At 43.6% G+C, this 21154-nt stretch overlaps 2 protein-coding genes across 9 annotated transcripts in view; one reads left to right on the top strand and one right to left on the bottom strand.

The window, feature by feature from the left end:
- Positions 1-21154, bottom strand: part of LOC105464041 (zinc finger protein 182) — a 95848-nt gene that overhangs the window by 25475 nt on the left and 49219 nt on the right. For 4 of the 8 annotated variants that reach the window (XM_071088885.1, XM_071088886.1, XM_071088884.1 and 1 more), the window contains one exon: positions 3293-3351. In XM_071088885.1, the coding sequence (XP_070944986.1) occupies positions 3293-3351 (59 nt within the window). Of the gene's footprint in view, positions 1-3292; positions 3352-4226; positions 4856-21154 lie in introns of those variants that run through there. The other 4 variants (XM_011711704.2, XM_011711692.2, XM_071088887.1 and 1 more) reach the window with 4 other exon arrangements.
- On the top strand, positions 8324-10328 carry LOC105464033 (sperm acrosome associated 5). Its single transcript, XM_011711657.3, has 4 exons — positions 8324-8582; positions 8991-9149; positions 9956-10034; positions 10139-10328. Exons 1-4 carry the CDS (start codon positions 8438-8440, stop codon positions 10233-10235), a joined length of 480 nt encoding a protein of 159 aa, XP_011709959.1. The 5' UTR covers positions 8324-8437; the 3' UTR covers positions 10236-10328.

Genomic DNA, 21154 nt, shown 5'->3' with positions numbered 1-21154 from the left:
ATAGGAGGAATAAGTTCTAGCATTCTACAGCACTGTAGGGTGACCATAATTAACAACAATTTAGTGTATATTTTCAAATAGCCAGAAGAGAGGCTTTTCAATGTTCTCAATACTAAGAAATAAATGTTTGATATGGATATGCTAATTATCTTGATTTGATCATTACACATTGTAGACATTTACCAAAACATCCCAGTATACCCCATAAATACGTATAATTATTATGTGTCAATTTAAAATAATAAGGCCGGGCACAGTGGCTCACGCCTGTAATCCCAGCACTTTGGGAGGCCGAGGCAGGCGATCACCTGAGGTCAGCGGTTTGAGACCAGCCTGCCCAACATGGTGAAACCCCATCTCTACTAAAAATACAAAAATTAGCCAGGCATGGTGGTGCATGCCTGTAGTCCCAGCTACTCAGGAGGAAGGCAGGGGAATTGCTTGAACCTGGGAGCCGGAGGTTGCAGTGAGCCAAGATCACACCACTGCACTCCAGCCTGGGCGACAGAGCAAGACTCCATCTCAAAAAAAAATTTAAGGCCGGGAGCAGTGGCTCATGCCTGTAATCCCAGCACTTTGGGAGGCCGAGGCGGGTGGATCACGAGGTCAGGAGATGGAGACCATCTGGGCTAACACGGTGAAACCCCGTCTCTACTAAAAATACAAAAAATGAGCCGGGCGTGGTGGTGGGCGCCTGTAGTCCCAGCTACTCAGAAGGCTGAGGCAGGAGAATGGTGTGAACCCAGGAGGCGGAGCTTGCAGCGAGCTGAGATCGCACCACTGCACTCCAGCCTGGGTGACAGAGCGAGACTCCGTCTCAAAAAAATAAAATAAAATAAAATAAAAATTAAATAATAAAATAATAAAAGCAAAAAAAATTATTAACAATTGGGGTTAGAACAATTGGAAATCCATATGCAAAATGAACCCTGACCTAATCCTCACACCTTACACAAAAATTAATGCAAAAGGGCCAGGCGCAGTGGCTCATGCCTGTAATCCCACCACTTTGGGAGGCCAAGGTGGGTGGATCACCTGAGGTCAGGAGTTCGAGACCAGCCTGGCCAACATGGTGAAACCCCAACTCTACTAAGAATATAAAAATTAGCCAGGTGTGGTGGTGCATGCCTGTAGTCCCAGCTACTCGGGAGGCTGAGGCAAGTGATTCTTATCACTTGAACCCAGGAGGTGGAGGTTGCAGTGAGCCGAGATGGCGCCACTGCACTCTAGCCTGGGCAATACAGTGAGACTCCATCTCAAAAAAAAAAAAAATTAATGCAAAAGGAATCATCTATCTAAATGTAAAATCCAAAACTATAAAATTATAGAATAGGAGAAAATCTTCATGACCTAGTGTTAGGCAAAGTTCTTAGACATGACACCAAGGGCATGATCCATAAATAAATGATTCATAAATTGGAAATTTTCCAAATTAAAAAGTTTTGCTCTGCAAACAACAATGTACGAGAAGAAAAGGACAAGCAATACACTTGGAGAAAGCATTTGCGAACCGTGTATCTGACAAAGGACCTGTATAAAGGATATATAAAGAACTCTCAAAACTCAACAGCAAGAAAATCCAGTTGAAAAATGGGCACAAACTTTTGAACAGACATTCATCAAGAGGATAGACCAAAAGTAAATAAGCATATATAAAGATGCTTAACATCTTTAACCATTAAGGAAATGCAAATTAAAATCATTATGAGATAAACGACTACATAAAAAATACTGACAATACCAAGTACTGACAAAAATATGAAACAATTGGAACTCATACATTGCTGGGAGAAATGAAAAATGGTTCAACCGCTCTAGAAAATAATTTGGCAGATTCCTAAAAAGTTAAACATACACTTACCATATGACCCAGTAATCCAATATTTACTCCGCAGAAATGAAAACCTATGTTCACACAAAGCCCTGTGCATGATTGTTTAAAGTAGCTCTACTCATAATTGCCAAAAACTGGAAATAACCCAAATGTCAACAGGAGAATGGATAAATACACTGGGGAACATTTATACCATGGACTACTATTCAGCAATAACAAAGAAACAACTACTGACACACACAACTTTGATGAATCTCCAGGGAATTGTGCTGAGTGGAAACAAACACAAAAAAATCCCAAAAGGTCACATACCATACGATCCACTTCTATTACATTCTTGAAATGACAAAATTCCCAAAACGGAAAACAGATTTGTAGCTGCCAAGAGTTTAGGAATGGGTATGGTGGAGGAAGGGTAGTGGCTATGGCCGTAAGGGACAACTTGAGGGATTCTTGCGATGATGGGGCTTGACCATATCAGTGTCAACATCCTGACTTTGATATTGTACTATGGTTTTTGCAGGATGTTATCATTGGGGGAATCTAGGAAAAGAGTACACAGGATTTCTCTGTATTATTCTTTCAATTGCATGTAAATCAATCATCTCAGAAAGAAAAGGTTACATAATACATGACACCCCACTTATATGACATTCTTGAAAAGACAAAACTATAGTGACACAGAACAGACCTGCCACTGCCTGAGGTTACAGGTTGGGGAAGATATGACTATTAACAGAGTAGCATGAAGGAGTTTTTTGGGGTGATGAAACTATTATCTGTCCTATAGATTAGTTACACCAATCTAACAGAAAAATCAATTTCACTGTATGTTAATTTAAAAAATAAAAATGTTTAAAGTGAAAGAAAAAATATGGTGGGTTGCAGGTATCTGAAAAATTTTTGTCTCTTGGACAGAAGATAATTCAAAGTCCAACTAAGAAAACTGCTTCAGGAAAATCATTGGAAAGACAAGCAGGTTCCCTAAGAGATTTCATTCCCAAGTTACATTTTGATGTGGTATCTCCAGCTCACTGAGGAAAGCTATAGGACATATCTGCAGGAAAGCATTTGTCACCAGGCTGTGGTTGAGGGCAACTGCACTATCCACATGAAGACCCAGCAAAGAAATACCTTTAAACACAATTCCAGGCAACCTTGACTTCCCATGAAGGCTGTGTTCTCTCTCCTGATGAGTAAGGTGAGCCAAGGTACTGCTTATGTTTCTTTTGGCTACCAGAAGGCTCAAAGAGAAACTGACAACCCAACATCAATATCTGTTACACCCTGAGTCCTGCACACCTCTGCATTCTAACTTGGCCTTGATCTGTTGTCTCTTATTTTGTCTAATCCTAATCCTTATTTACAAATACTTTCCTATTTTATGGCAGGGATTTCCACATATTTCGCTACATCCACAGTAAAATAGAGGAATGAAGAAACAGACAACATACTTACCTGGGGTTTGGCCATTTCCTGCTCTTCTTGGGAAAAAGCAGATATGTGTAACGGCTGAGCTGGAACAAGTGGAGAAGAGTAGAGCAGATGAGGAGACCCCATCAGACTTTCAGTGCCCAGAATTAGCTGCCTAGCAATCCCCTCACATCAGCTGGCCATCAGACTGCTCTCTGGAACCAGAGTCTGGGCAACCATGTGATTTTAACAATCTATGTATTATTCACTCTTCATGCGAACATTGAACACAAAAGGTTTTATACACACATCTTAAATTGTGTACTGACCTATAAAGTGTATTTCTAGGTATTTTCCTTAAGGAAATAATTTATCCTAATGTATCATAATTTCTCTGTACGTACCCACGTCTCAGCATTGATTTTAATAATGCCAAACTTAAACGATCGTCTATGACACATAAGGGATTAATAATAACAAAATATAAAAGATAAAATGCTACAAAGCTGTTAAAAGCGTTATATGGAATTGTACAGTATCTATGCACTTTGTGGTACATATATCTCAACTAAACGTTTTTTAAAGGTGTACAAAAAAATCTTAAGCTGAATTACATTAAACTTTTATATGAAAATAAAGTAGGTTTTAAAACTGTGGGAATCCATTTTAAAGCTATATGTTAAATGTTTAAAAGGCATACCCCTATACACACCAAAAATGTCTAAAAATGCACATTTAAATGCGTGGGGGAAGAATTAGTTCCTTTTGATTTTCTTTTCCTCTATTTCTGAATTAATCTATACTTCAAATGTTATTTATTAAATGCCAAAAAAACCACACTCTAAAACTATTGTCCCAATTACATTTTACCCCCATCTCCCTCAGACCCCGCACCTACCCCTCCTCCCAGGTCCCCAACTCTGGGCGAGGCCCGGGGTCAGGTGAGACCTCGCAGGTGCCTCTCCTTCCTTCTGCTCACCTCACCGGGGCCGCCTTGCCCAGGAGCCGGAAAGAGGCCTTCGGGTGCGGGGGTGCAGGTTCACTTCGGCCGGAGCATTCACACCAGGTCCCCACCTCGGGGCTTGGGCAAGGGGATAGAGCAGAGGGAGGAGCGGGGCGCGTCTAAAGAGGGGCCTGAGGGATGGGCATGAACCCTTAGGGGCAGGTCACTGTGCTGGGAAATGTGTAAAAGTCAAAGTTTAATAAGCCCCATTCAATCCTGCTTAGCCCCCATAACTTTGTTCACCAGCGAGCCCCTAGAACCTCGTCCACTGACCTCTCGGTTCCCCATCACTCAACCCCCAGCTCCCTCTTTACTCATCCCGCAGAACTCCCCATCACTCGGCCCACGACCCCTAGCACTTGCCCCCTCAACCTCACTCTCTCTGGATAACAGATTTTCTGCTCGCTGCTCAGGAGACCGTTACAAAGCCCGGCCCCAACAAGCACTTCCGCTTCGGGACCGACTCTTTGGCACCGCAGCCTAAAGGGCTGCAGCGGTCGGTTCTGCGCACGCTCAGTGGCGCCTTTGAGACCCCGTCCGCCAATAGTCAACATGGGGCCGCAGCGCAGGCGCAGAGGGAAGGTAGTCTTGCCGGTGACGTCACTCCTCCAGGCGAGAGGGCCGCGGTCACCGTGTCTTTTTGCTTCTGGGGCTGCGTCGCAGAGCGGATGTTTACTTAGTTCTGCAGAGGCCGGTACTCCTAAGACTTCAGACACCAATTTTCTTACGGCAAGGCGGGGAGGGGAAGTGCCCAACTAAGGAAAAGATTCTAGCAGGCGGCAGTTTCGCACTTTGAACTTTGAGGGCAGCAACAGGGTTGCAAGTGTAAAAGAACGGGATGGCGGGGTCTGTGGCTAAATTGCTCTGCGTGCACAAAGAGTAGGAGGTAGGGAAAAGCCACTGGCTTCATCCAGTGGCCAGGACTGGGAGTTTACGTTGTAGCATTTGAAGGACGGTAGGTCGGTATGCAGACAAGCTGAAAAATAAACGGCGATATGGGACACACACACCAGGGGTGAAGGGGTGTATTAAGTGGTGGCTAACAGGTTGCTTTTTCTGGATGAGTAGACAGTGTCAGTGTGTTGGGAGTGTAGGAGGTGTAGGCTGGGGCCAGGTGCTGTAGGGCCTCCTTGGCCAGGGAGCTCATATTTCATTCTGGACATATAGGAAACCATAAAAAGGATCCGATTTGTAAAGACCAGTCTGAAGCAATCTAACATTATATAGTAACGTTAAAAATACACATATATTGGGCTGGGCGTGGTGGCTCATGCTTATAATCTCAGCACTTTGGGAGGCCGAGGTAGGCGGATCACCTGAGGTCAGGAGTTCAAGACCAGCCTGGCCAACATGGTGAAACCCTGTCTCTACTAAAAATACCAAAAATTAGCCGGGCTTGGTAGCGCGCCTGTGATCCCATCTACTCGGGAGGCTGAGGCAGGAGAATCACTTGAACTCGGGAGGAAGAGGTTGCAGTGAGCCATGATCACACCACTGCACTCCAGCCTGGGCAACACAGTGAGACTCCATCTCAGAAACAAAAAAACAAACAACAACAAAAAGGAATGGAGCTTCCCAGCAGACAAGACAAAGAAAGAAAGTAAAAAAGGAACTCACATCTCTTGCTCCCTGACACAGCAGCACCTCCTGGGTATACAAGTTATCCACTCTCTCAATGCATTAGGAGGTAGAAAATAGAAAGGGCTGGTCCTTTAGGGCTCATCACAGTGTCGCCCCTTCTAGCACCTAAACGTCATCTCCAACCACCTTGTACACACACACCTACACAAAGGAGGAAATCCTTTAGGGTTGGTGGGAGTTGGGGGGCAGAGGAGCCAGTGATACAGCGCCTCAGAAACTATCCCAGGGCCCACGGTGTGCATGCACAAGCTATGTGAGGCTAACTTTGCTGCTGCAGAGCGAGGACCCCCACTGTCTGTCCTGGGTAACCTCTACCATCAGTCCCTACAGGTATGACCTCCTCATACAGTAACCTAAGCAGCAGGTAGCTAGGTGAAGGAGAGTGAGAAGCTGATAGGTGGCTGGTCCCACCACAGAGTCTGCATGATATGACATTCCCATTGAAAGACAATGAGAGAAGCCCCCACGTGGCTGGCGAGTTATCATTACAATTGCTCTTAAGATACATTTTATCAAGACCACAAAAGCCTTGCCAATTGTGAGCAGTCATTTTGGACCAGAGGCAGCAGGTGAGGTTGACAGAACAACAGCACAAAAGGAGCCAGGTCTCTGGTGACCTTGGAGCCACCACACTAGGCCTGGATTACCTGCCTCCAAAAGAGGAGTCTGCTTCCCTCCTCTTGAAGCCACTGGTGTTTGTGGTGGGATTGGTGCGTGCAGCCAAATCAAATCCTGTGCAATCCATCAGACTTTTCTGTGTTGGCCAATGTGAGTGTCAGCGAACAGGAGACACATGGGACTGGTTGGTGAGGAGCATGAATAATGGTGACTGAAGGGCAAATTGGGAGTAAATGAGAGCAAGGAGAGGCAAAGGGCAATGGAATGGAGGTGAATGAACACCAGAGTGGAGTGGATGTGGGCCAAAGTGAGGGAATGACTATGCATACATCAATTATGAATGAATATGAGATTATGATGAGATTAAGTAAATGCTGGGAAATAAGGCACAGTCTCAGTGGAAAAAAGGTGAAAGTGGGAACAGACTCTGAATGGGGCAACTGAAGGGGGTGAATGTGAGTGGAGTTTATATGAGTACTAAGGATTAGAGTGTGAATGAATGGTGGTTTTATGAGGCACAAGATGAATGAAGAGAGGGGAATTTAGGGAGACAATAGGAGTGAATGTGGGTAATGTGGGATGGAAAGGGAAGAATGGGGTGCGGGAAGGACAGAATAAAAGAGTGGAGATGGAGACATGGTAGAATGTGAAGCAGGCCGAGTTTGAGTGCGGGTGCTATGAGGGAGAAGGGTGACTAGAGATGACTGGGATTAGATGGGCGTAATACAGGGTAGTAGCCCAGGAACGTGGGTGTACAGGGATCCCAGTGGGAATCGGCAAATATGAATGAGCTGAAGAGTGCGCATGAATGGAGATGATGTTGGGCAGAGTGAGAGGGAATGAAAGTGAAGAGCAGAGGATGGGTGAAGGTGGGTATTGCGAGGCAGAGAGTGGAACTCACCTTTACTTGGGTGAGTAAAGCGAGGAAACATGGGGAGCCCGATGTGAGCAAAAGTAACGAATTTGAGGCACAGTGTGACAGAATGTGGGTACTGGGAGGCAGAATATGAGCAAGAAGAGGGTGATAGGGGTTACAATGGGAATAGATTTAAATGAATGAGGCAGTGAGAGGCAGAGTAAGAGTAAATGGAGGCAATGAAGAGAAAACTGAGAAAGAACAGTGACCAAGCGTAGGCTAAGTATATGTGAGTAACTTCACCTAGTGTTTGGGAGTAATAGGGACAGAGCTCCAGGAAATGGGGGTGTTCCTGGGACGGCATCTGAGAGAATAGAGGTGAAGGAGGGGCAGAAAGGGAATGAATGGGGGAAATAATGAGGCCCCGGGTCAATGAAAGAAGCTGAAGGCTGGGCCACGTGCGAGTAAGCCAGAGTCATTTGATGCAGGGGTGGGAAATAGAGATAAATATAGGAAAGGAAATGAGTCTGAGCGAGAGTGAGTGGGGTGAAGAAGGAATATGACATGAGAGAATTTGGGTAATGCTAAGTAGACTGTGGGGAATTGTGATAATATGAGGCCCAGTATGGGTGAATATAAGTGGCTGAAAGGCAGTGTAAGTGAATGGAGGAACAAAAGGCAGAATGAGAATGAAGTTGAAAAAGCAGGCATAAGAATGTATATGTAATATGCCATTTGTAATATGAAACGTGGGGCACATTCCAGTAAATTAGGATGGAACAGCACTTTAAGTGCAGAGAGGTGAACCAAGGATGAGTGCTATGGTTTGAATATGTCCCTTCCAAAATTCAGATGTCAGAAACTTAATCCCCAATGCAACAGTGTTGGGAGGTAGGGCCTTTAATCCCCAATGCAACAGTGTTGGGAGGTGTTTAGGCTTCTGTGCTCTGTGTTCCAGAATCTACCACTTAGACCTTTGCTCATAGAGCCCAGAGTTCCAGAATGCCCCTAATTCCGAACACCACAGGGTGAGTCTGGAGCAAGTCACCTGGGAGGGCTTACAGGTGCCATAATGCAGGCCTGGGGCACTGTGGTAGTGACCTTGGCCACACTGATGGTTGTCACTGTGGATGCCAAGATCTATGAACGCTGCGAGCTGGCGGCAAGACTGGAGAGAGCAGGGCTGAACGGCTACAAGGGCTACGGCATTGGAGACTGTGAGAATCCCAGTTGCCCCTGAGCCACCCACCACATTCAGACCCAGACCCCCCTTGTCCTTTATCACCTCTCCAGGCCAGGGCATGAGCCCTTGAGTCACTCCCTGACTGACTATGCTGAGTAGTTTAACTAACTCTAACACCACCACCATTATGGCCTTCACAACCATCACCTCCATCTCTGCCATCAACACTATCACTACAATCAATATCACTGCTGTTACCATCATGAATACCATCGCTACCACCATCACTGACGTCTCACCAGAATCACCAACATCACCACCACTAAACCAAGATCACCACCCTCACAACTGAGATGACAACCATCCCTGTCCTCCCCCCATCCTATCCTTCCCTATTCCCAGGCTCTATACCTACTCCTTGCCTCCCTTCTCCCTGCCCCAGGGCTGTGCATGGCTCATTATGAGAGTGGCTTTGACACCGCCTTCGTGGACCACAATCCTGATGGCAGCAGTGAATATGGCATTTTCCAACTGAATTCTGCCTGGTGGTGTGACAATGGCATTACACCCACCAAGAACCTCTGCCACATGGATTGTCATGGTAAGTCAGCACTGGGGACACACTGAAGCCCTGCTGGGCCCTACTCTCCCACACTTGGAGGGCAAGGTTGTTTAAGCCATAATCTCCTGCAACAAGAGAAAAGTGATGGGAAAAGGAGAAAAGTTGCCTGAGCAACTTTTGGTTGTTTAGGACAGAAGAGCTCAGAGCTCAGAGCTCAGAGCTCCCAATCCTCACCCAGAAAGGACACTGCAGTTTTCTTAGACTCAGGAAACAGGAAACTTACCTCCATGTGGAATAGAGATAGAGACTGTCCTGATTTGGGGTTGAAGTTACCCAGGCCCCGAGGAAAGAAGCAAATACCTGATTCTAGAAACAGAAACAGATAACCTCCATGCAGAAATGACAGAACTTTCCAGATAAGACTGGTGTTGTTGAGGACAAAATAGAATAGCAGTTAAAGTTGTTCAGTGTTGGCCAAAATGGCGGTTGAGGTTGTCCAAGACAGGAAAAAATGGAGACTGAGGTTATTTGGGGCCAGCCCAAATGGAAATTGAGGTTGTCCAGGACCAGATAGTATGGGGGTTGGGATTATTCATAACTAGCCAACATGACCATCCAGATAATCCAGGATCAGTCAACATGAGTTAAGGTTGTACAGAACCAGCTAACATGGTGATTAAGATCATTTATAACCAACTGACAAGAGAATCAAGGTCATCCAGAATCAGCCAACATAGTGGTTGAGGTTCTTCAGGCCCCAAAGAACCCAAAACCCCTGGGCCCTCCATTCACTGTTACCCTATCCCCAATGCACTAGATCAGCATGTCCCTCTCTTCCCCCTCAGACCTGCTCAATCGCCATATTCTGGATGACATCATGTGTGCCAAGCAGATTGTGTCCTCACAGAATGGGCTGTCTGCCTGGTAAGTTCATGGGGATGACCCGGACTGTGGGCAGCCAGGGATAGTGTCACTGCCACCCCATCAACCTGTCCACTTCATGCTCTCTCTTTTCCTTCATTTCCCAGGACTTCTTGGAGGCGGCACTGTTCTGGCCATGATTTATCTGAATGGCTCAAGGGGTGTGATATGAACGTGAAAATTGATCCGAAAATTCATCCATGACTCAGATTCGAAGAGACAGATTTTATTTTCCTTTCATTTCTTTCTCTTGTGCATTTAATAAAGGATGGTATTGATAAACAATGCAAAAAATGCTGTGATGTCTGACTCTCTTCATTTATTCAATGCCCGGAAGTACCCTTCCGTCACAGTATTCTGTCACTTCCTCCATATATTCAAAGCTCTAATTAAGAAATACCAGATCACTCAGGGTGGGGAAGGAAGGGAGGATAGTGTTGTGAATCAAGAGCATGTGTTCTCCTGGGTTCAAAAACCATCTCTACCACCTACTAGCTGTGTTGCCTTGGAAGAGATACTTAATTTCTCTGTGCCTCAGTTTCCTCATCTGTTAAATAAGGATGATAATAATAGTAACTACTTGATGGGGTTATTGGGAGGATTAAATGAATTAGTATTTGTAAAACGCATAAAGTGCTTGGTACATAAGACAGTTATAGGTTTGGAGATAGAGGAGTGGGATGGGAGAGATGAAAATTGGCTTCCCTTAAAAAGAATCAGTCTCTTAAAAAGAATCAGGGTGCGGTGGCTCACGCCTGTAATCCCAGTACTTTGGGAGGCCAAGCCAGGCGGATCATGAGGTCAGGAGTTCGAGACCAGCCTGGCAAATATGGTGAAACCCCATCTCTACTAAAAATACAAAAAAAATTTAGCCGGGTGTGGTGACACGGACCTGTAGTCCCAGCTACTCAAGAGGCTGAGCAGAAGAATTGCTTGAACCCAGGAGGCGGAGGTTGCAGTGAGCCGAGATCGTGCCACTGCACTCCAACCAGGGTAACAGAGCGAGACTCTGTCTCAAAAAAAAAAAAAAAAAAAAAAAAAAAAACACTCTCAGTTCAGGTCACTACAGGGTCTTTATTTAAGGCAGATACAGTCTCTTCAGGGGAGAATGAATCCAAAAGGATTGTGCTTACACAGGAAGCTCAGTGGGAATTAGGAGTTAAAGGTACATTTTCCTGCATCCTGCCACACAACACCATTCTTCCAGCCCCCCAGGCCCTCTTTCATGATCGAAGCCTGAAGTTTCAAATGACAGAGCGGGAATGTAGGCAAAACATTCAATGGACATGCATGGTAATAATTTCTTCTTACAGAATGCCTGAGTTTCACTTTGTGTCTTGAGCAGAGAATTTAGGAATTTCAATTTGCCATTCTTTGCAACGACCAGCACCTTTGGAAGCAGCCACTCCCATAAGGAAGCAGTCCCTCATGTTCTTTGTACTCTTTGGTTGGGGTGGATACTCAAGTACCTGAGGCCTTGAAGTGTTCACTTCAACCAAGATAATCACAGATGATCATGAAAACAGCTAGCTGTCACTGCATGCCAAGGAATGCCAGAGCCCCCTTCCTTAATGCCAACTGGATTTCCCCTGCCTTGTGCCCCAACGAGCCTAGGTAATCAAATCTCACATCTCCCTATGGGTCCATAAAGGGTGCCAACGCTTTGGATACTGATTTCTTGTTTTTTTCTTCTTTTCTTTCTTTCTTTTTCTTTTCTTTCTTTTTTTTCTTTTTCTTTTTTTTTTTTGAAATGGAATCTTGCTCTGTTACCCAGGCTGGAGTGCAGTGGCTCATTGCAATCTCCACCTCCCGGGTTTAAGCGATTCTCCTGCCTCAGCTTCCTGAGTAGCTGGGATTACAGGCACCCACTACCACACCCAGGTAATTTTTGTATTTTTAGTAGAGACGGGGTTTCACCATGTTGGGCAGGCTGGTCTTGAACTTCTGACCTCAGGTGATCCACCCGCCTCAGCCTCTCAAAGTGCTGGGATTACATGGCCTAAAGTATATTTTTAATTGCTGTTCTTTAGTGGCTATTTTTAAATCTGTAGCTACCTATCATTTGATAAACCCTTTTGTTCTTGTATCGCACTTATTCTCCATTATGACAAAACAGCGATTCTTAATAATAGTAGATTTTATTAATTTTTCTGTGAGAGTTTGTTATTAAATCTGGAGACATTTTTCCTAAGTATCATTTCCAAGGACTATGCTTATTTAATTAATTAAATTGGGTTTCCCTTAATACCTGCGGCTAGATTTATGGTGAGGTTTGGCTTCCAACTGACAGCCCTCATATCTTCAAGGCCTCAAGATGTGCCTCTCTAGCTGGTCATCAGCTTGCCAGGCTTCTAGAAAGAATAATAATAATCCACACTCTAGCCTGTGAATACAACTTTGTCAGAAGCAGGTCTCTGGTGGGACTGACTTTTCTTTCAAGCCTATATACCAGTCAGAAAGAAATTCCAAGTACATTTCTTTCCTACACTCTGAGCTTGAGAAAAAACAAACAAACAAACAAACAAACAAACAAACAAACAAACACCCAAGTTGCTGTAATAGAAATTGGAATGGGAAAGTGATCATAAATATAAACGAATTTTATTGTTTAAGAAAAATACTTTAAAACTGGGGAGAGGCTAGGCACGGTGGCTCATGCCTCTAAGCACTTTGGGAGGCCAAGGCGGGTGAATCACTTGAAGTCAGGAGTTCGAGACCAGCCTGGCCAACATGACAAAAACCCGTCTCTACTAATAACACAAACACACACACACGCGCATACGTGCACACACACACACACACAAATAGTCATGCGTGGTGGCATGCACCTGTAATTCCAGGTACACAGGAGGCTGAGGCATGAGAATCACTTTAACCCAAGAGGCGGAGGTTGCAGTGATCTGAGATTACGCCACTACACTCCAGCCTGGGCGACAGAGTGAAATTGTGCTTCAAAAATACATAAATAAATAAAACTAAAATAAGGGAGAGAAGGTAAAAATAGGTTTAGGGAGCCATGAGCAGGGGAAAGGGAGATTAGAAGGATACCACATCCAGGATTTGTGGGGAGAAGGACTCAAACAGAACGCAAAGAGCCTTTTAGGAAAGCTGGAAGCAATTGAGGTGAACAAGAGAATAAGCAGAAGGACGAGGCCAGATTGTGGTGAGGCTAGCTCTTCACCATCTCACTCCAACATTACTGTGACACAATAGCTCACAAAACTAACAATTTGCAGTTAGCAATATCCTTTAAGAAGATATTTCTGAGCTTTCAAAGATGTCCAGCCCTCACTGACCCACTGCAGTATCCTTCTCATCACTTCCCTTCTTTCTTTCTTTTCTCTCTCTCTCTCTCTCTCTTTCTTTCTTCCCCTCTCTCTCTCTCTCTCTCTCTCTCTCTCTCTTTTTTTCTTTCTTTCTTTCTGACAAGGTTTCATTCTGTCACCTAGGCTGGAGTGCAGAGGTGCGATCTCAGCTCACTGCAACCTCCGCCTCCTGGGTTCAAGCGATCCTTGTGCCTCACCCTCCCAGGAAGCTGGGACTACAGGTGTGGCCACCACACCCAGCTAATTTTTGCATTTTTAGTAGAGAAGGGGTTTCACCATGTTGGCCTAGCTGGTCTCAAACTCCTGACCTCAAGTGATTCGCCTGCCTCAGCTTTCCGAAGTGCTAGGATTATAGGCGTGAGCCACTGTGCCTGGCCTGCTCATTTCTTTCTTATCTGTACAACTCAAACTTGGGACTTCTCTGTCTGTGATCCAAAGTCCTCCCTCCTCCAAAGAGGCAATCACATCTGGTTTGGTCACAGGATACCCTGTAACAGAAAATGATACAAGACTTGGGCACGTCTGTGTGGGCTTTGGGATCTCAAAAAGTTAGAAAGGTACATATTCACGAGGGTAAATTTCACATGGGAGATGAAAATAGAAACACATTGCTCAGTCTAGGAGGGATTAAGAATCTTTAATCCCTAGAACCTGAGGTCAAAATATTGAAGCACTTCAGAGATGGAAAGTTATTCTACTAGATATACCATGAATTACTCAGGGAAGCCATCCTCACCCACAGAGACCAAATGGCTAAAGTTCCATAGTATCACATCTCTATATCTCTCTATAGTTCTCTAGCATCACAGGGTCCTCTGAGGAGGACCAATCAGTTCCACTGCTCCTGGGTGAAATCCACAGCCACATTGTCAAATGACATGATCCCTGTAATTGAATGCTTCTATTCAATAGGTCGGATAAAAATCAAAATGATAATACTTTCAAAAATAAAGAACATATTCTTCAGAGAGAATATTTCATTTCAAAAAGGACTTTTTCATTTGAAATGAAATATTTCATTTCAAAAAGGGCTTTTCTGAGATATTTGCAATACCTATCTACAGCAAAGGACTTTTATACTATAGAAACTATAAAGAACTCCTACAAACAATAAGATAAATATAGATAGATAATCCAATAGAAAAACCAGAAAAAAAGATTTGAACAGGTAATTCACAAAAGAGAATACCCAAATGGCCAATACATATGTAAAAAGGTGCTCACCATCACTAGTCATCAGAGAAAGGCAAACTTAAACCACAATGAGATACCACTATATGCCAACAGAAAACTAAAATTAAGACCAACAATCTTCAGCTTTCCTGAAAGGCTTTTTGAATCCTTTCTTTCTTCCTTCCTTCCTTCCTTCCTTCCTTCCTTCCTTCCTTCCTTCCTTCCTTCCTTCCTTCCTTCCTTCCTTTCTTTCTTGAGACGGAGTTTTGCTCCTATCACGCAGGCTAGAGTACAGTGGCACGATCTCGGCTCACTGCAACCTCCGCCTTCCGGTTTCAAGTGATTCTCCTGCCTCAGCCTCCGAAGTAGCTGGGATTACAGGCGCCTGACACCACGCCTGGCTAATTTTTGTATTTTTAGTAGAGATGGTGTTTCACCATGTTGGTCAGGCTGGTCTCAAACTCCTGACCTCGTGATCCGCCCACCTTGGCCTCCCAAAGTACTGGGATTACAGGCGTGAGCCACCCCACCAGGCCCAGCTATCTGCATTCTATTTGAGTCTTTCTCCCCCTAAATCCTGGATCTGTTCAACCCTTCCAATTTCCCTCCAAATGTTGGCTGGAGGTAGAGCAACTGAAGCTCTCATACATTGTCGGTGGAAGTAAAATGGTGTAGGCACTTAACAGATTGGTAGAATCTAATAAAGCTGAACATCTAAATTAACATCTAAGTTAGTTTATCTAACTTATCTGCAAGAGGTAGATGATACACCTAACCTAGGATTCAGCAACTCCACTCTTAGGTATATACCCAGTGGAAATGCACACGTATATTCACCAAGACATGCACAAGAATACTCACAGAAGCATTATTTGTAATAGCTAAAATGGAATATCCAACAGCAGGGGAATGGATTAACAATTGTGATATGTTTATACAAAAGGAATAGTGAATAGTATGGAAAAAGAACAGACTACTGACACATAAAGTAACAAGGATGGATCTCAGAAACATTATGGTAAGTAAAAGAAGCCAGATCCAAAAGAATAATAATGTGTGATTCCATTTATACGACATTCAAGAACTGGCAAAAATAATCTATGGTGGTAGAAATCAGAAAGTCGTTAGCCGTGAATCAAGCGATAGTGATTGGAAGTGGCATGATGGAGGCTTCTGGGTGGCTTGTCATTTCCTGCTTTTTGATCCAGCTATGGGTTACAAAGGTGTTTTCACTTGGCAGAAGTTCATTAAACCGTATACTTTATACGCTTTTCTCTGTATGTTCTGCTTCAATAAAAGGTCTGACCCAAAACATTTTCATCTAAGTTAGTTTTCCCTAAAAGGTTTTAAAAAACAGTAAGAGGGTCGGGCACAGTGGCTCACACCTGTAATCCCAGCACTTTGGGAGTTCGAAATCAGACTGGCCAACATGGTGAAACCCTGTCTTTACTAAAAATACTAAAAATACAAAAATTAGCAGGGCATGATGGCACGCGCCTATAATCCCAGCTACTCAGGAGTCTGAGGCAGGAGAATGGCTTGAACCCGGAGGCAAAGGTTGCAGTGAGCCAAGATTGCGCCACTGCACTCCAGCCTGGGCAACAGAGTGAGACTCTGCCTGAAAAAAAAAAAAAAAAAAAAAAAAAAGTAAAGCAAAGAAAAGAAAAAGGCTGGGCGTGGTGGCTCATGCTTATAATCTCAGCACTTTGGGAGGCCAAGGGAGGTGGATCACCCGAGGTCAGAAGTTCAAGACCAGCTTGGCCAACGTGGTGAAACCCCGTCTCTACTAAAAATCCAAAAAATATTAGCTGGGCGTGGTGGCGCATGCCTGTAATCCCATCTACTTCGTAGGCTGAGGCAGGAGAATCACTCGAACCTGGGAGGGGGAGGTTGTAGTGAGCTGAGATCGTGCCCTTGCACTCCAGCCTGACCAACAAGAGCTAAACTCCATCTCAAAAAAAAAAAAAAAAAAAAAAAAGTAAGAGAAAGATTTAAAACTCCCACAGAAAAAAAAGTAGCATTTGTCAACTTCTTTGACAAACACACACAAAAGAAATGAGATATTTTCAACTATCAAATGGCAAGGATTAAAACCATGACAAGAAGATTAGAAAGGGTATTTTCATTCATTATTAGTGGGGGGTGTCAACTTGAACTAACTTTTCAAAAGGCAATTTGGCAATGTCTATGAAAGTTCAAAACATGCCCACCTTATGAACCAGACATTCTAGAAATGCTCACCACTGTGTACAAAGATAGATGACAAGATAAAAAAATAACAGATACTGCTGAGGTTGTAGACAAAAGGGAATGCTTATACACTGTTGGTGGGAATGTAAATTAACTCAACCACTGTGAAAAGCAGCGTGGCAATTCTTCAAAGAGCTAAAGAGAGAATTACCATTCAACCTAGCAATCTCATTACTGGGTATATAGCCAAAGGAATATAAATTGTTCTACCACAAAGATGCATGCATGCATATGTTCATTGCAGCACTATTCACAATAGCAAAGACATGGAATCAGCCTAAATGCCCATCAATGGTAGACTGTACAAAGAAAATGTGGTGCATATGCACCGTGGAATACTATGCAGCCATCAAAAAGAATGAGATCAGGCCAGGTGCACTGGCTCTTGCCTGTAATCCCAGCACTTTAAGAGGCCAAGGTGGGAGGATCATGTGAGCCCAGGAGTTCAAGACCAGCCTGGATGACATAGCAAGACCTCATCTCTAGACTTCGTCTCCACAAAAAACAATAATAACAATTTTGAAAAGAACAAGATCATGTCCTTTGCAGCAACATGAATAGAGCTGGAGGCCATTATCCTTGACAAACTAACACAGGAACAGAAAACTAAATACGGCATGTTCTCACTTATAAGTGGGAACTAAATGATGAGAACTGATGGACACAAAGAGGGGAACAACAGACACTGGGGCCTACTTGAAGGTGGAGGGTGGGAGGAGGGAGAGGATTAAAAACATAACCATTGGGTTTAGTACCTTGGCAATGAAATAACCTGTACAACAAATCCCCGTAACATGAGTTTACCTATATAACAAACTCGCACATGTACTCCTGAACCTAAAATAAAAGTTAAAGAAAAAGACAAGAGAGATCACTGCCGCACTGTAGCAGAAATTACACAGAAGTCCTTCAATATGGGGCTGATTAATAAATCATGATACATGCATACAAGAAAAAAAAAAGCATCTCTTAAAAATATCACTATGTCCTGATACTGAAATACCTTCCATCAACAAGTGTTCATTAAGTCGGGGCTATTCCAGCTCTAAGTTCCAGTGAGCAGCTGTGCAAGCCCATGCCATCTGCTTATCCACTCTGGTACTCAGCTTCCTTATCTGTAAGAGGTAGATAACAATGGTACCTACTTCCTAAGGTCATTATGAGAACTAAAAGTGATCACGCATATATAATGCTTAGTAAGGTGTCAGGTGCAGTGTAAGTTCACTACATGTTGGCTCCTGTTGTGTCATTTCTATTATCATTATCATTACTACTGTGACCATTATTAATATTATTCTGGAAAGGGCAAATGGAATGACAAAACAGTTTTACCTAATGAGCAGATTTTAGCAAAAGGAAGACATTTACATACATATATATTTATATGTGTATGTAAATATAAAGAGAAAGAACAAGGGGAGAGAGAGGTGTATAGGTGGAAATTAACCAAATTCATCAGAAATTGGTTATTTGGAATGAGTGGTGATATGGGATTATAAGTGAATTTCCCCTTTTAGATTGTATATTCCTCAAGAGTTTGGATTTTTGGTGTGCCACTTCTAAATCACTTCTGTAGCAAGAGAAAAAAATGACAAAATAATATAGACTTTCTTAAAAAGGGCAGAAGGGAAAGTACTGAACATGCTTAGGGACATCATGAATTCCGAGCCTAAAAAGGAAAAGGGCAGACCTTCGGGTTGCTCAGGCTGTACTGAAACCCCAGATGTGGAAAAACTACATATAGATTAGAAAAGAATTTGAAGGGCATGGGGTTTACTGATTCTTCCTGATGATCAAGGTTTTATCCATATATTGAGCCAGAACATAAGAGGTATTTATGCAGACATGACTTTGATTTCCTGAAGAGTCACATCTTTTTAGTTCTGCTTTAGCAGGACACCTTTGGTTCACATGAAGACATATTTTAAGTCACAGCAGAGCAATCCTATCCCTGTATTTATCACAAGATTGCTGATAAGGGACTTGGCTGATGCATCAGAGAACTGTCTTATCAAGGAAATCTTTGCTTCTGAGGAAGTGGCTTACTTTCTCTGTATGGGTGAGATAAAGAAAGCAAATGAGCTTTTTCCCCCTCTACGTTGTGGCTTCTAGGAAGCTCAGAAAAATAACTGTAGCTCAACATAATTATGTAGAATCCTATGATATATATATATAGACATTTCAGCCTGGCCCTGGTTTTGCTCTACTTCCGTATTCCTTTTTATGTGTTTATATGTATCCATTTTATGGTATTAATAATAATATAATAATATTAAACTCATGTATGTGCTAGGCATTGTTGTAAACACTTATATTGACTCAATTGATATACACAACAACCATACAAGGCAGGCATTATTATTATTATCATTAACATCATCATCCCCATTTTACAGTTAGGGAAACTAAGGCACAAAGAGGTTAAATGACGGCTCTGCCCACAGACCACCAGCCCTCTCACTTCCGTTCTATGTGAACTCTGCCCTGCCTCATACCCTGCTCTGATGTTAAGATCTGAATTCCTATTCGGGCAAGGTCCCCTTGTGTTTCCACAATCAGTCACAACTTCCTCTGACAGCCACCTTTTTCCGACCTTTACCCAGGATTAGGTACTGCCAGTCACTATATTTGCTCATGCACAGTACCGTTCCCAAAGCCATTGGCACTAGCAGCCAAAGTTGTTTTGTGGTTTTCTTTAATTTAAGGATTAAATTTTAAAAAATTGTACATATTTGTGGGGTGTAGAGTGGTTATTTCAATATATGCATACAATGTGTAATGATCAAATCAGGGTAATTAGCATGTGCATCGCCTCAAATATTTATCATTTCTTTGCGTTGGGAATATTCAAAATCTTCTCTTCTAGGTATTTAAAAATGTACAATAAATTATTGCTAACTATAGTTATCGAACAGTGCTATAGAACACCAAAACTTTTTTGTTCCTTAACTGCAATGATTGTACGTCTTTGGCTGGCAAGAAAAATGGCCGTGCCAGTAAACCAGCTTGTCAAGGGAGCAGGCATCTTTAGAGCCCTTACCATTCCGTACAGGAGAGTAATATGCCTCTTAAGGTTTGGAAAAGATAGAACTCCGAGAGGACTTTGAAGCCTTGGCGATAAAAGTGGGGCCCTTTGTGCAAAGTTAGTGACGGGCAAATTATGGGCGTGTATGGGGTGTTTCAAGAGAACGGGTGTGTAAAAATGTAGAGTTCAGGACCACAGACCCCTCCGCTGGGAGATACCACTGAGGAGATGGGGGAGGCCTGAAATGGTACGGACCTCCCCGGTACCTATCGCCGGGGAGAAAGGATGCAGAGTCGGTGAAAATACATTCCTCCCTCCACAGGTCAGTATCACTGGGCAGACAGGGAGAACGTGTGGAGCTGGTAGTTCTTTCAAGAAAACAACAGTAGGGAGATAAATACTATTAACCTAGCGGTGGCGAAGGCTCAGGTTGGTACAGTCCGTTGTGGAAGATACCACTGGTGCAAATAGGGAGGTGTGGTACAATCTGTCCTCGGAAAAAGAAACGTGAAGAAAGTGACATTGGTAAACATAGGCGCAGGGAGAGTTGGAGACAGAAGCCTAGGGATAAAGGAGCCCGGGTGAGGTGGAATCTTAGTCGGAGACTAGGTGAGAAGACAGATCTGATTGTGACCCCGCCAGGCCTCCTGGGAACCTGTTGCAGAGAGATTTGAGAGGGCGGAGATTCCAGAGTCCCAGTCCTATGGGGCCTTCCTGAGGCCTAGGGGAATAACCGGGAGACAGACAGTGATCAGGTTCCGGACCTCAAACACTCTGCCCTATTAATCACATTCTACCAATTGATCACCTGAAAGAAAATGCACAGGTGAGCCCTTTCAGGCTATTGCAATAGGGAAAACTTTCCTTAATGAGGAACATCCCAAAGACAAGGAAGGAGACCTCGGGTTGTATAGAGGCAGGTAAGGAAAGGAGTCCTCCTTGAGTCATCAGGACAGATAGAGATAGGTCTTATCTCAGAATATGCAGATACATTAGGGACTACTATAGACTGAATTGCGCCCCTCCCCCATTCCCCAAATTCGTATGTTGAAGCCCAAACTCTCAATGTGATGGTATTTGAGGATGGGGCCTTTGGGAGGTAATTAAGGCTATATGAGGTCATGAGGGTGGGGCCTTGGTGTAATGGGATTAGTGCTCTTTTAAAAACAGACGTCCAAGAGTTTGCTCACTCTCTCTCCATTTGCACAAAAAAGAGGTGATGTGAGAACAGAGTAAGAAGGCAGTTGTCTGCAAGCCTTATGGCTTTCTTTTTAGAGAACCCTCACCAGGAACCAAATCAGCTGGCCTCTTCATCTTGGACTTCTCCCAGCCTCCAGAACTATGCCAAA

The sequence above is a fragment of the Macaca nemestrina genome, chromosome X (genome assembly GCF_043159975.1).
Source record: "Macaca nemestrina isolate mMacNem1 chromosome X, mMacNem.hap1, whole genome shotgun sequence".
Lineage (NCBI taxonomy): Eukaryota > Metazoa > Chordata > Mammalia > Primates > Cercopithecidae > Macaca > Macaca nemestrina.
Note: the sequence above shows the minus strand (reverse complement) of the source record. Positions and strands in the feature narration are given on the sequence as shown.

Excerpts from the sequence above, each read along its gene's own strand:
- LOC105464033 (XM_011711657.3), top strand. The coding sequence starts at position 8,438 with ATGCAGGCCTGGGGCACTGTGGTAGTGACCTTGGCCACACTGATGGTT. Across the intron at positions 8,583-8,990 it reads GGGCTACGGCATTGGAGACT|GGCTGTGCATGGCTCATTAT; the intron begins GTGAGAATCCCA and ends TCCCTGCCCCAG. Across the intron at positions 9,150-9,955 it reads CTGCCACATGGATTGTCATG|ACCTGCTCAATCGCCATATT; the intron begins GTAAGTCAGCAC and ends CTTCCCCCTCAG.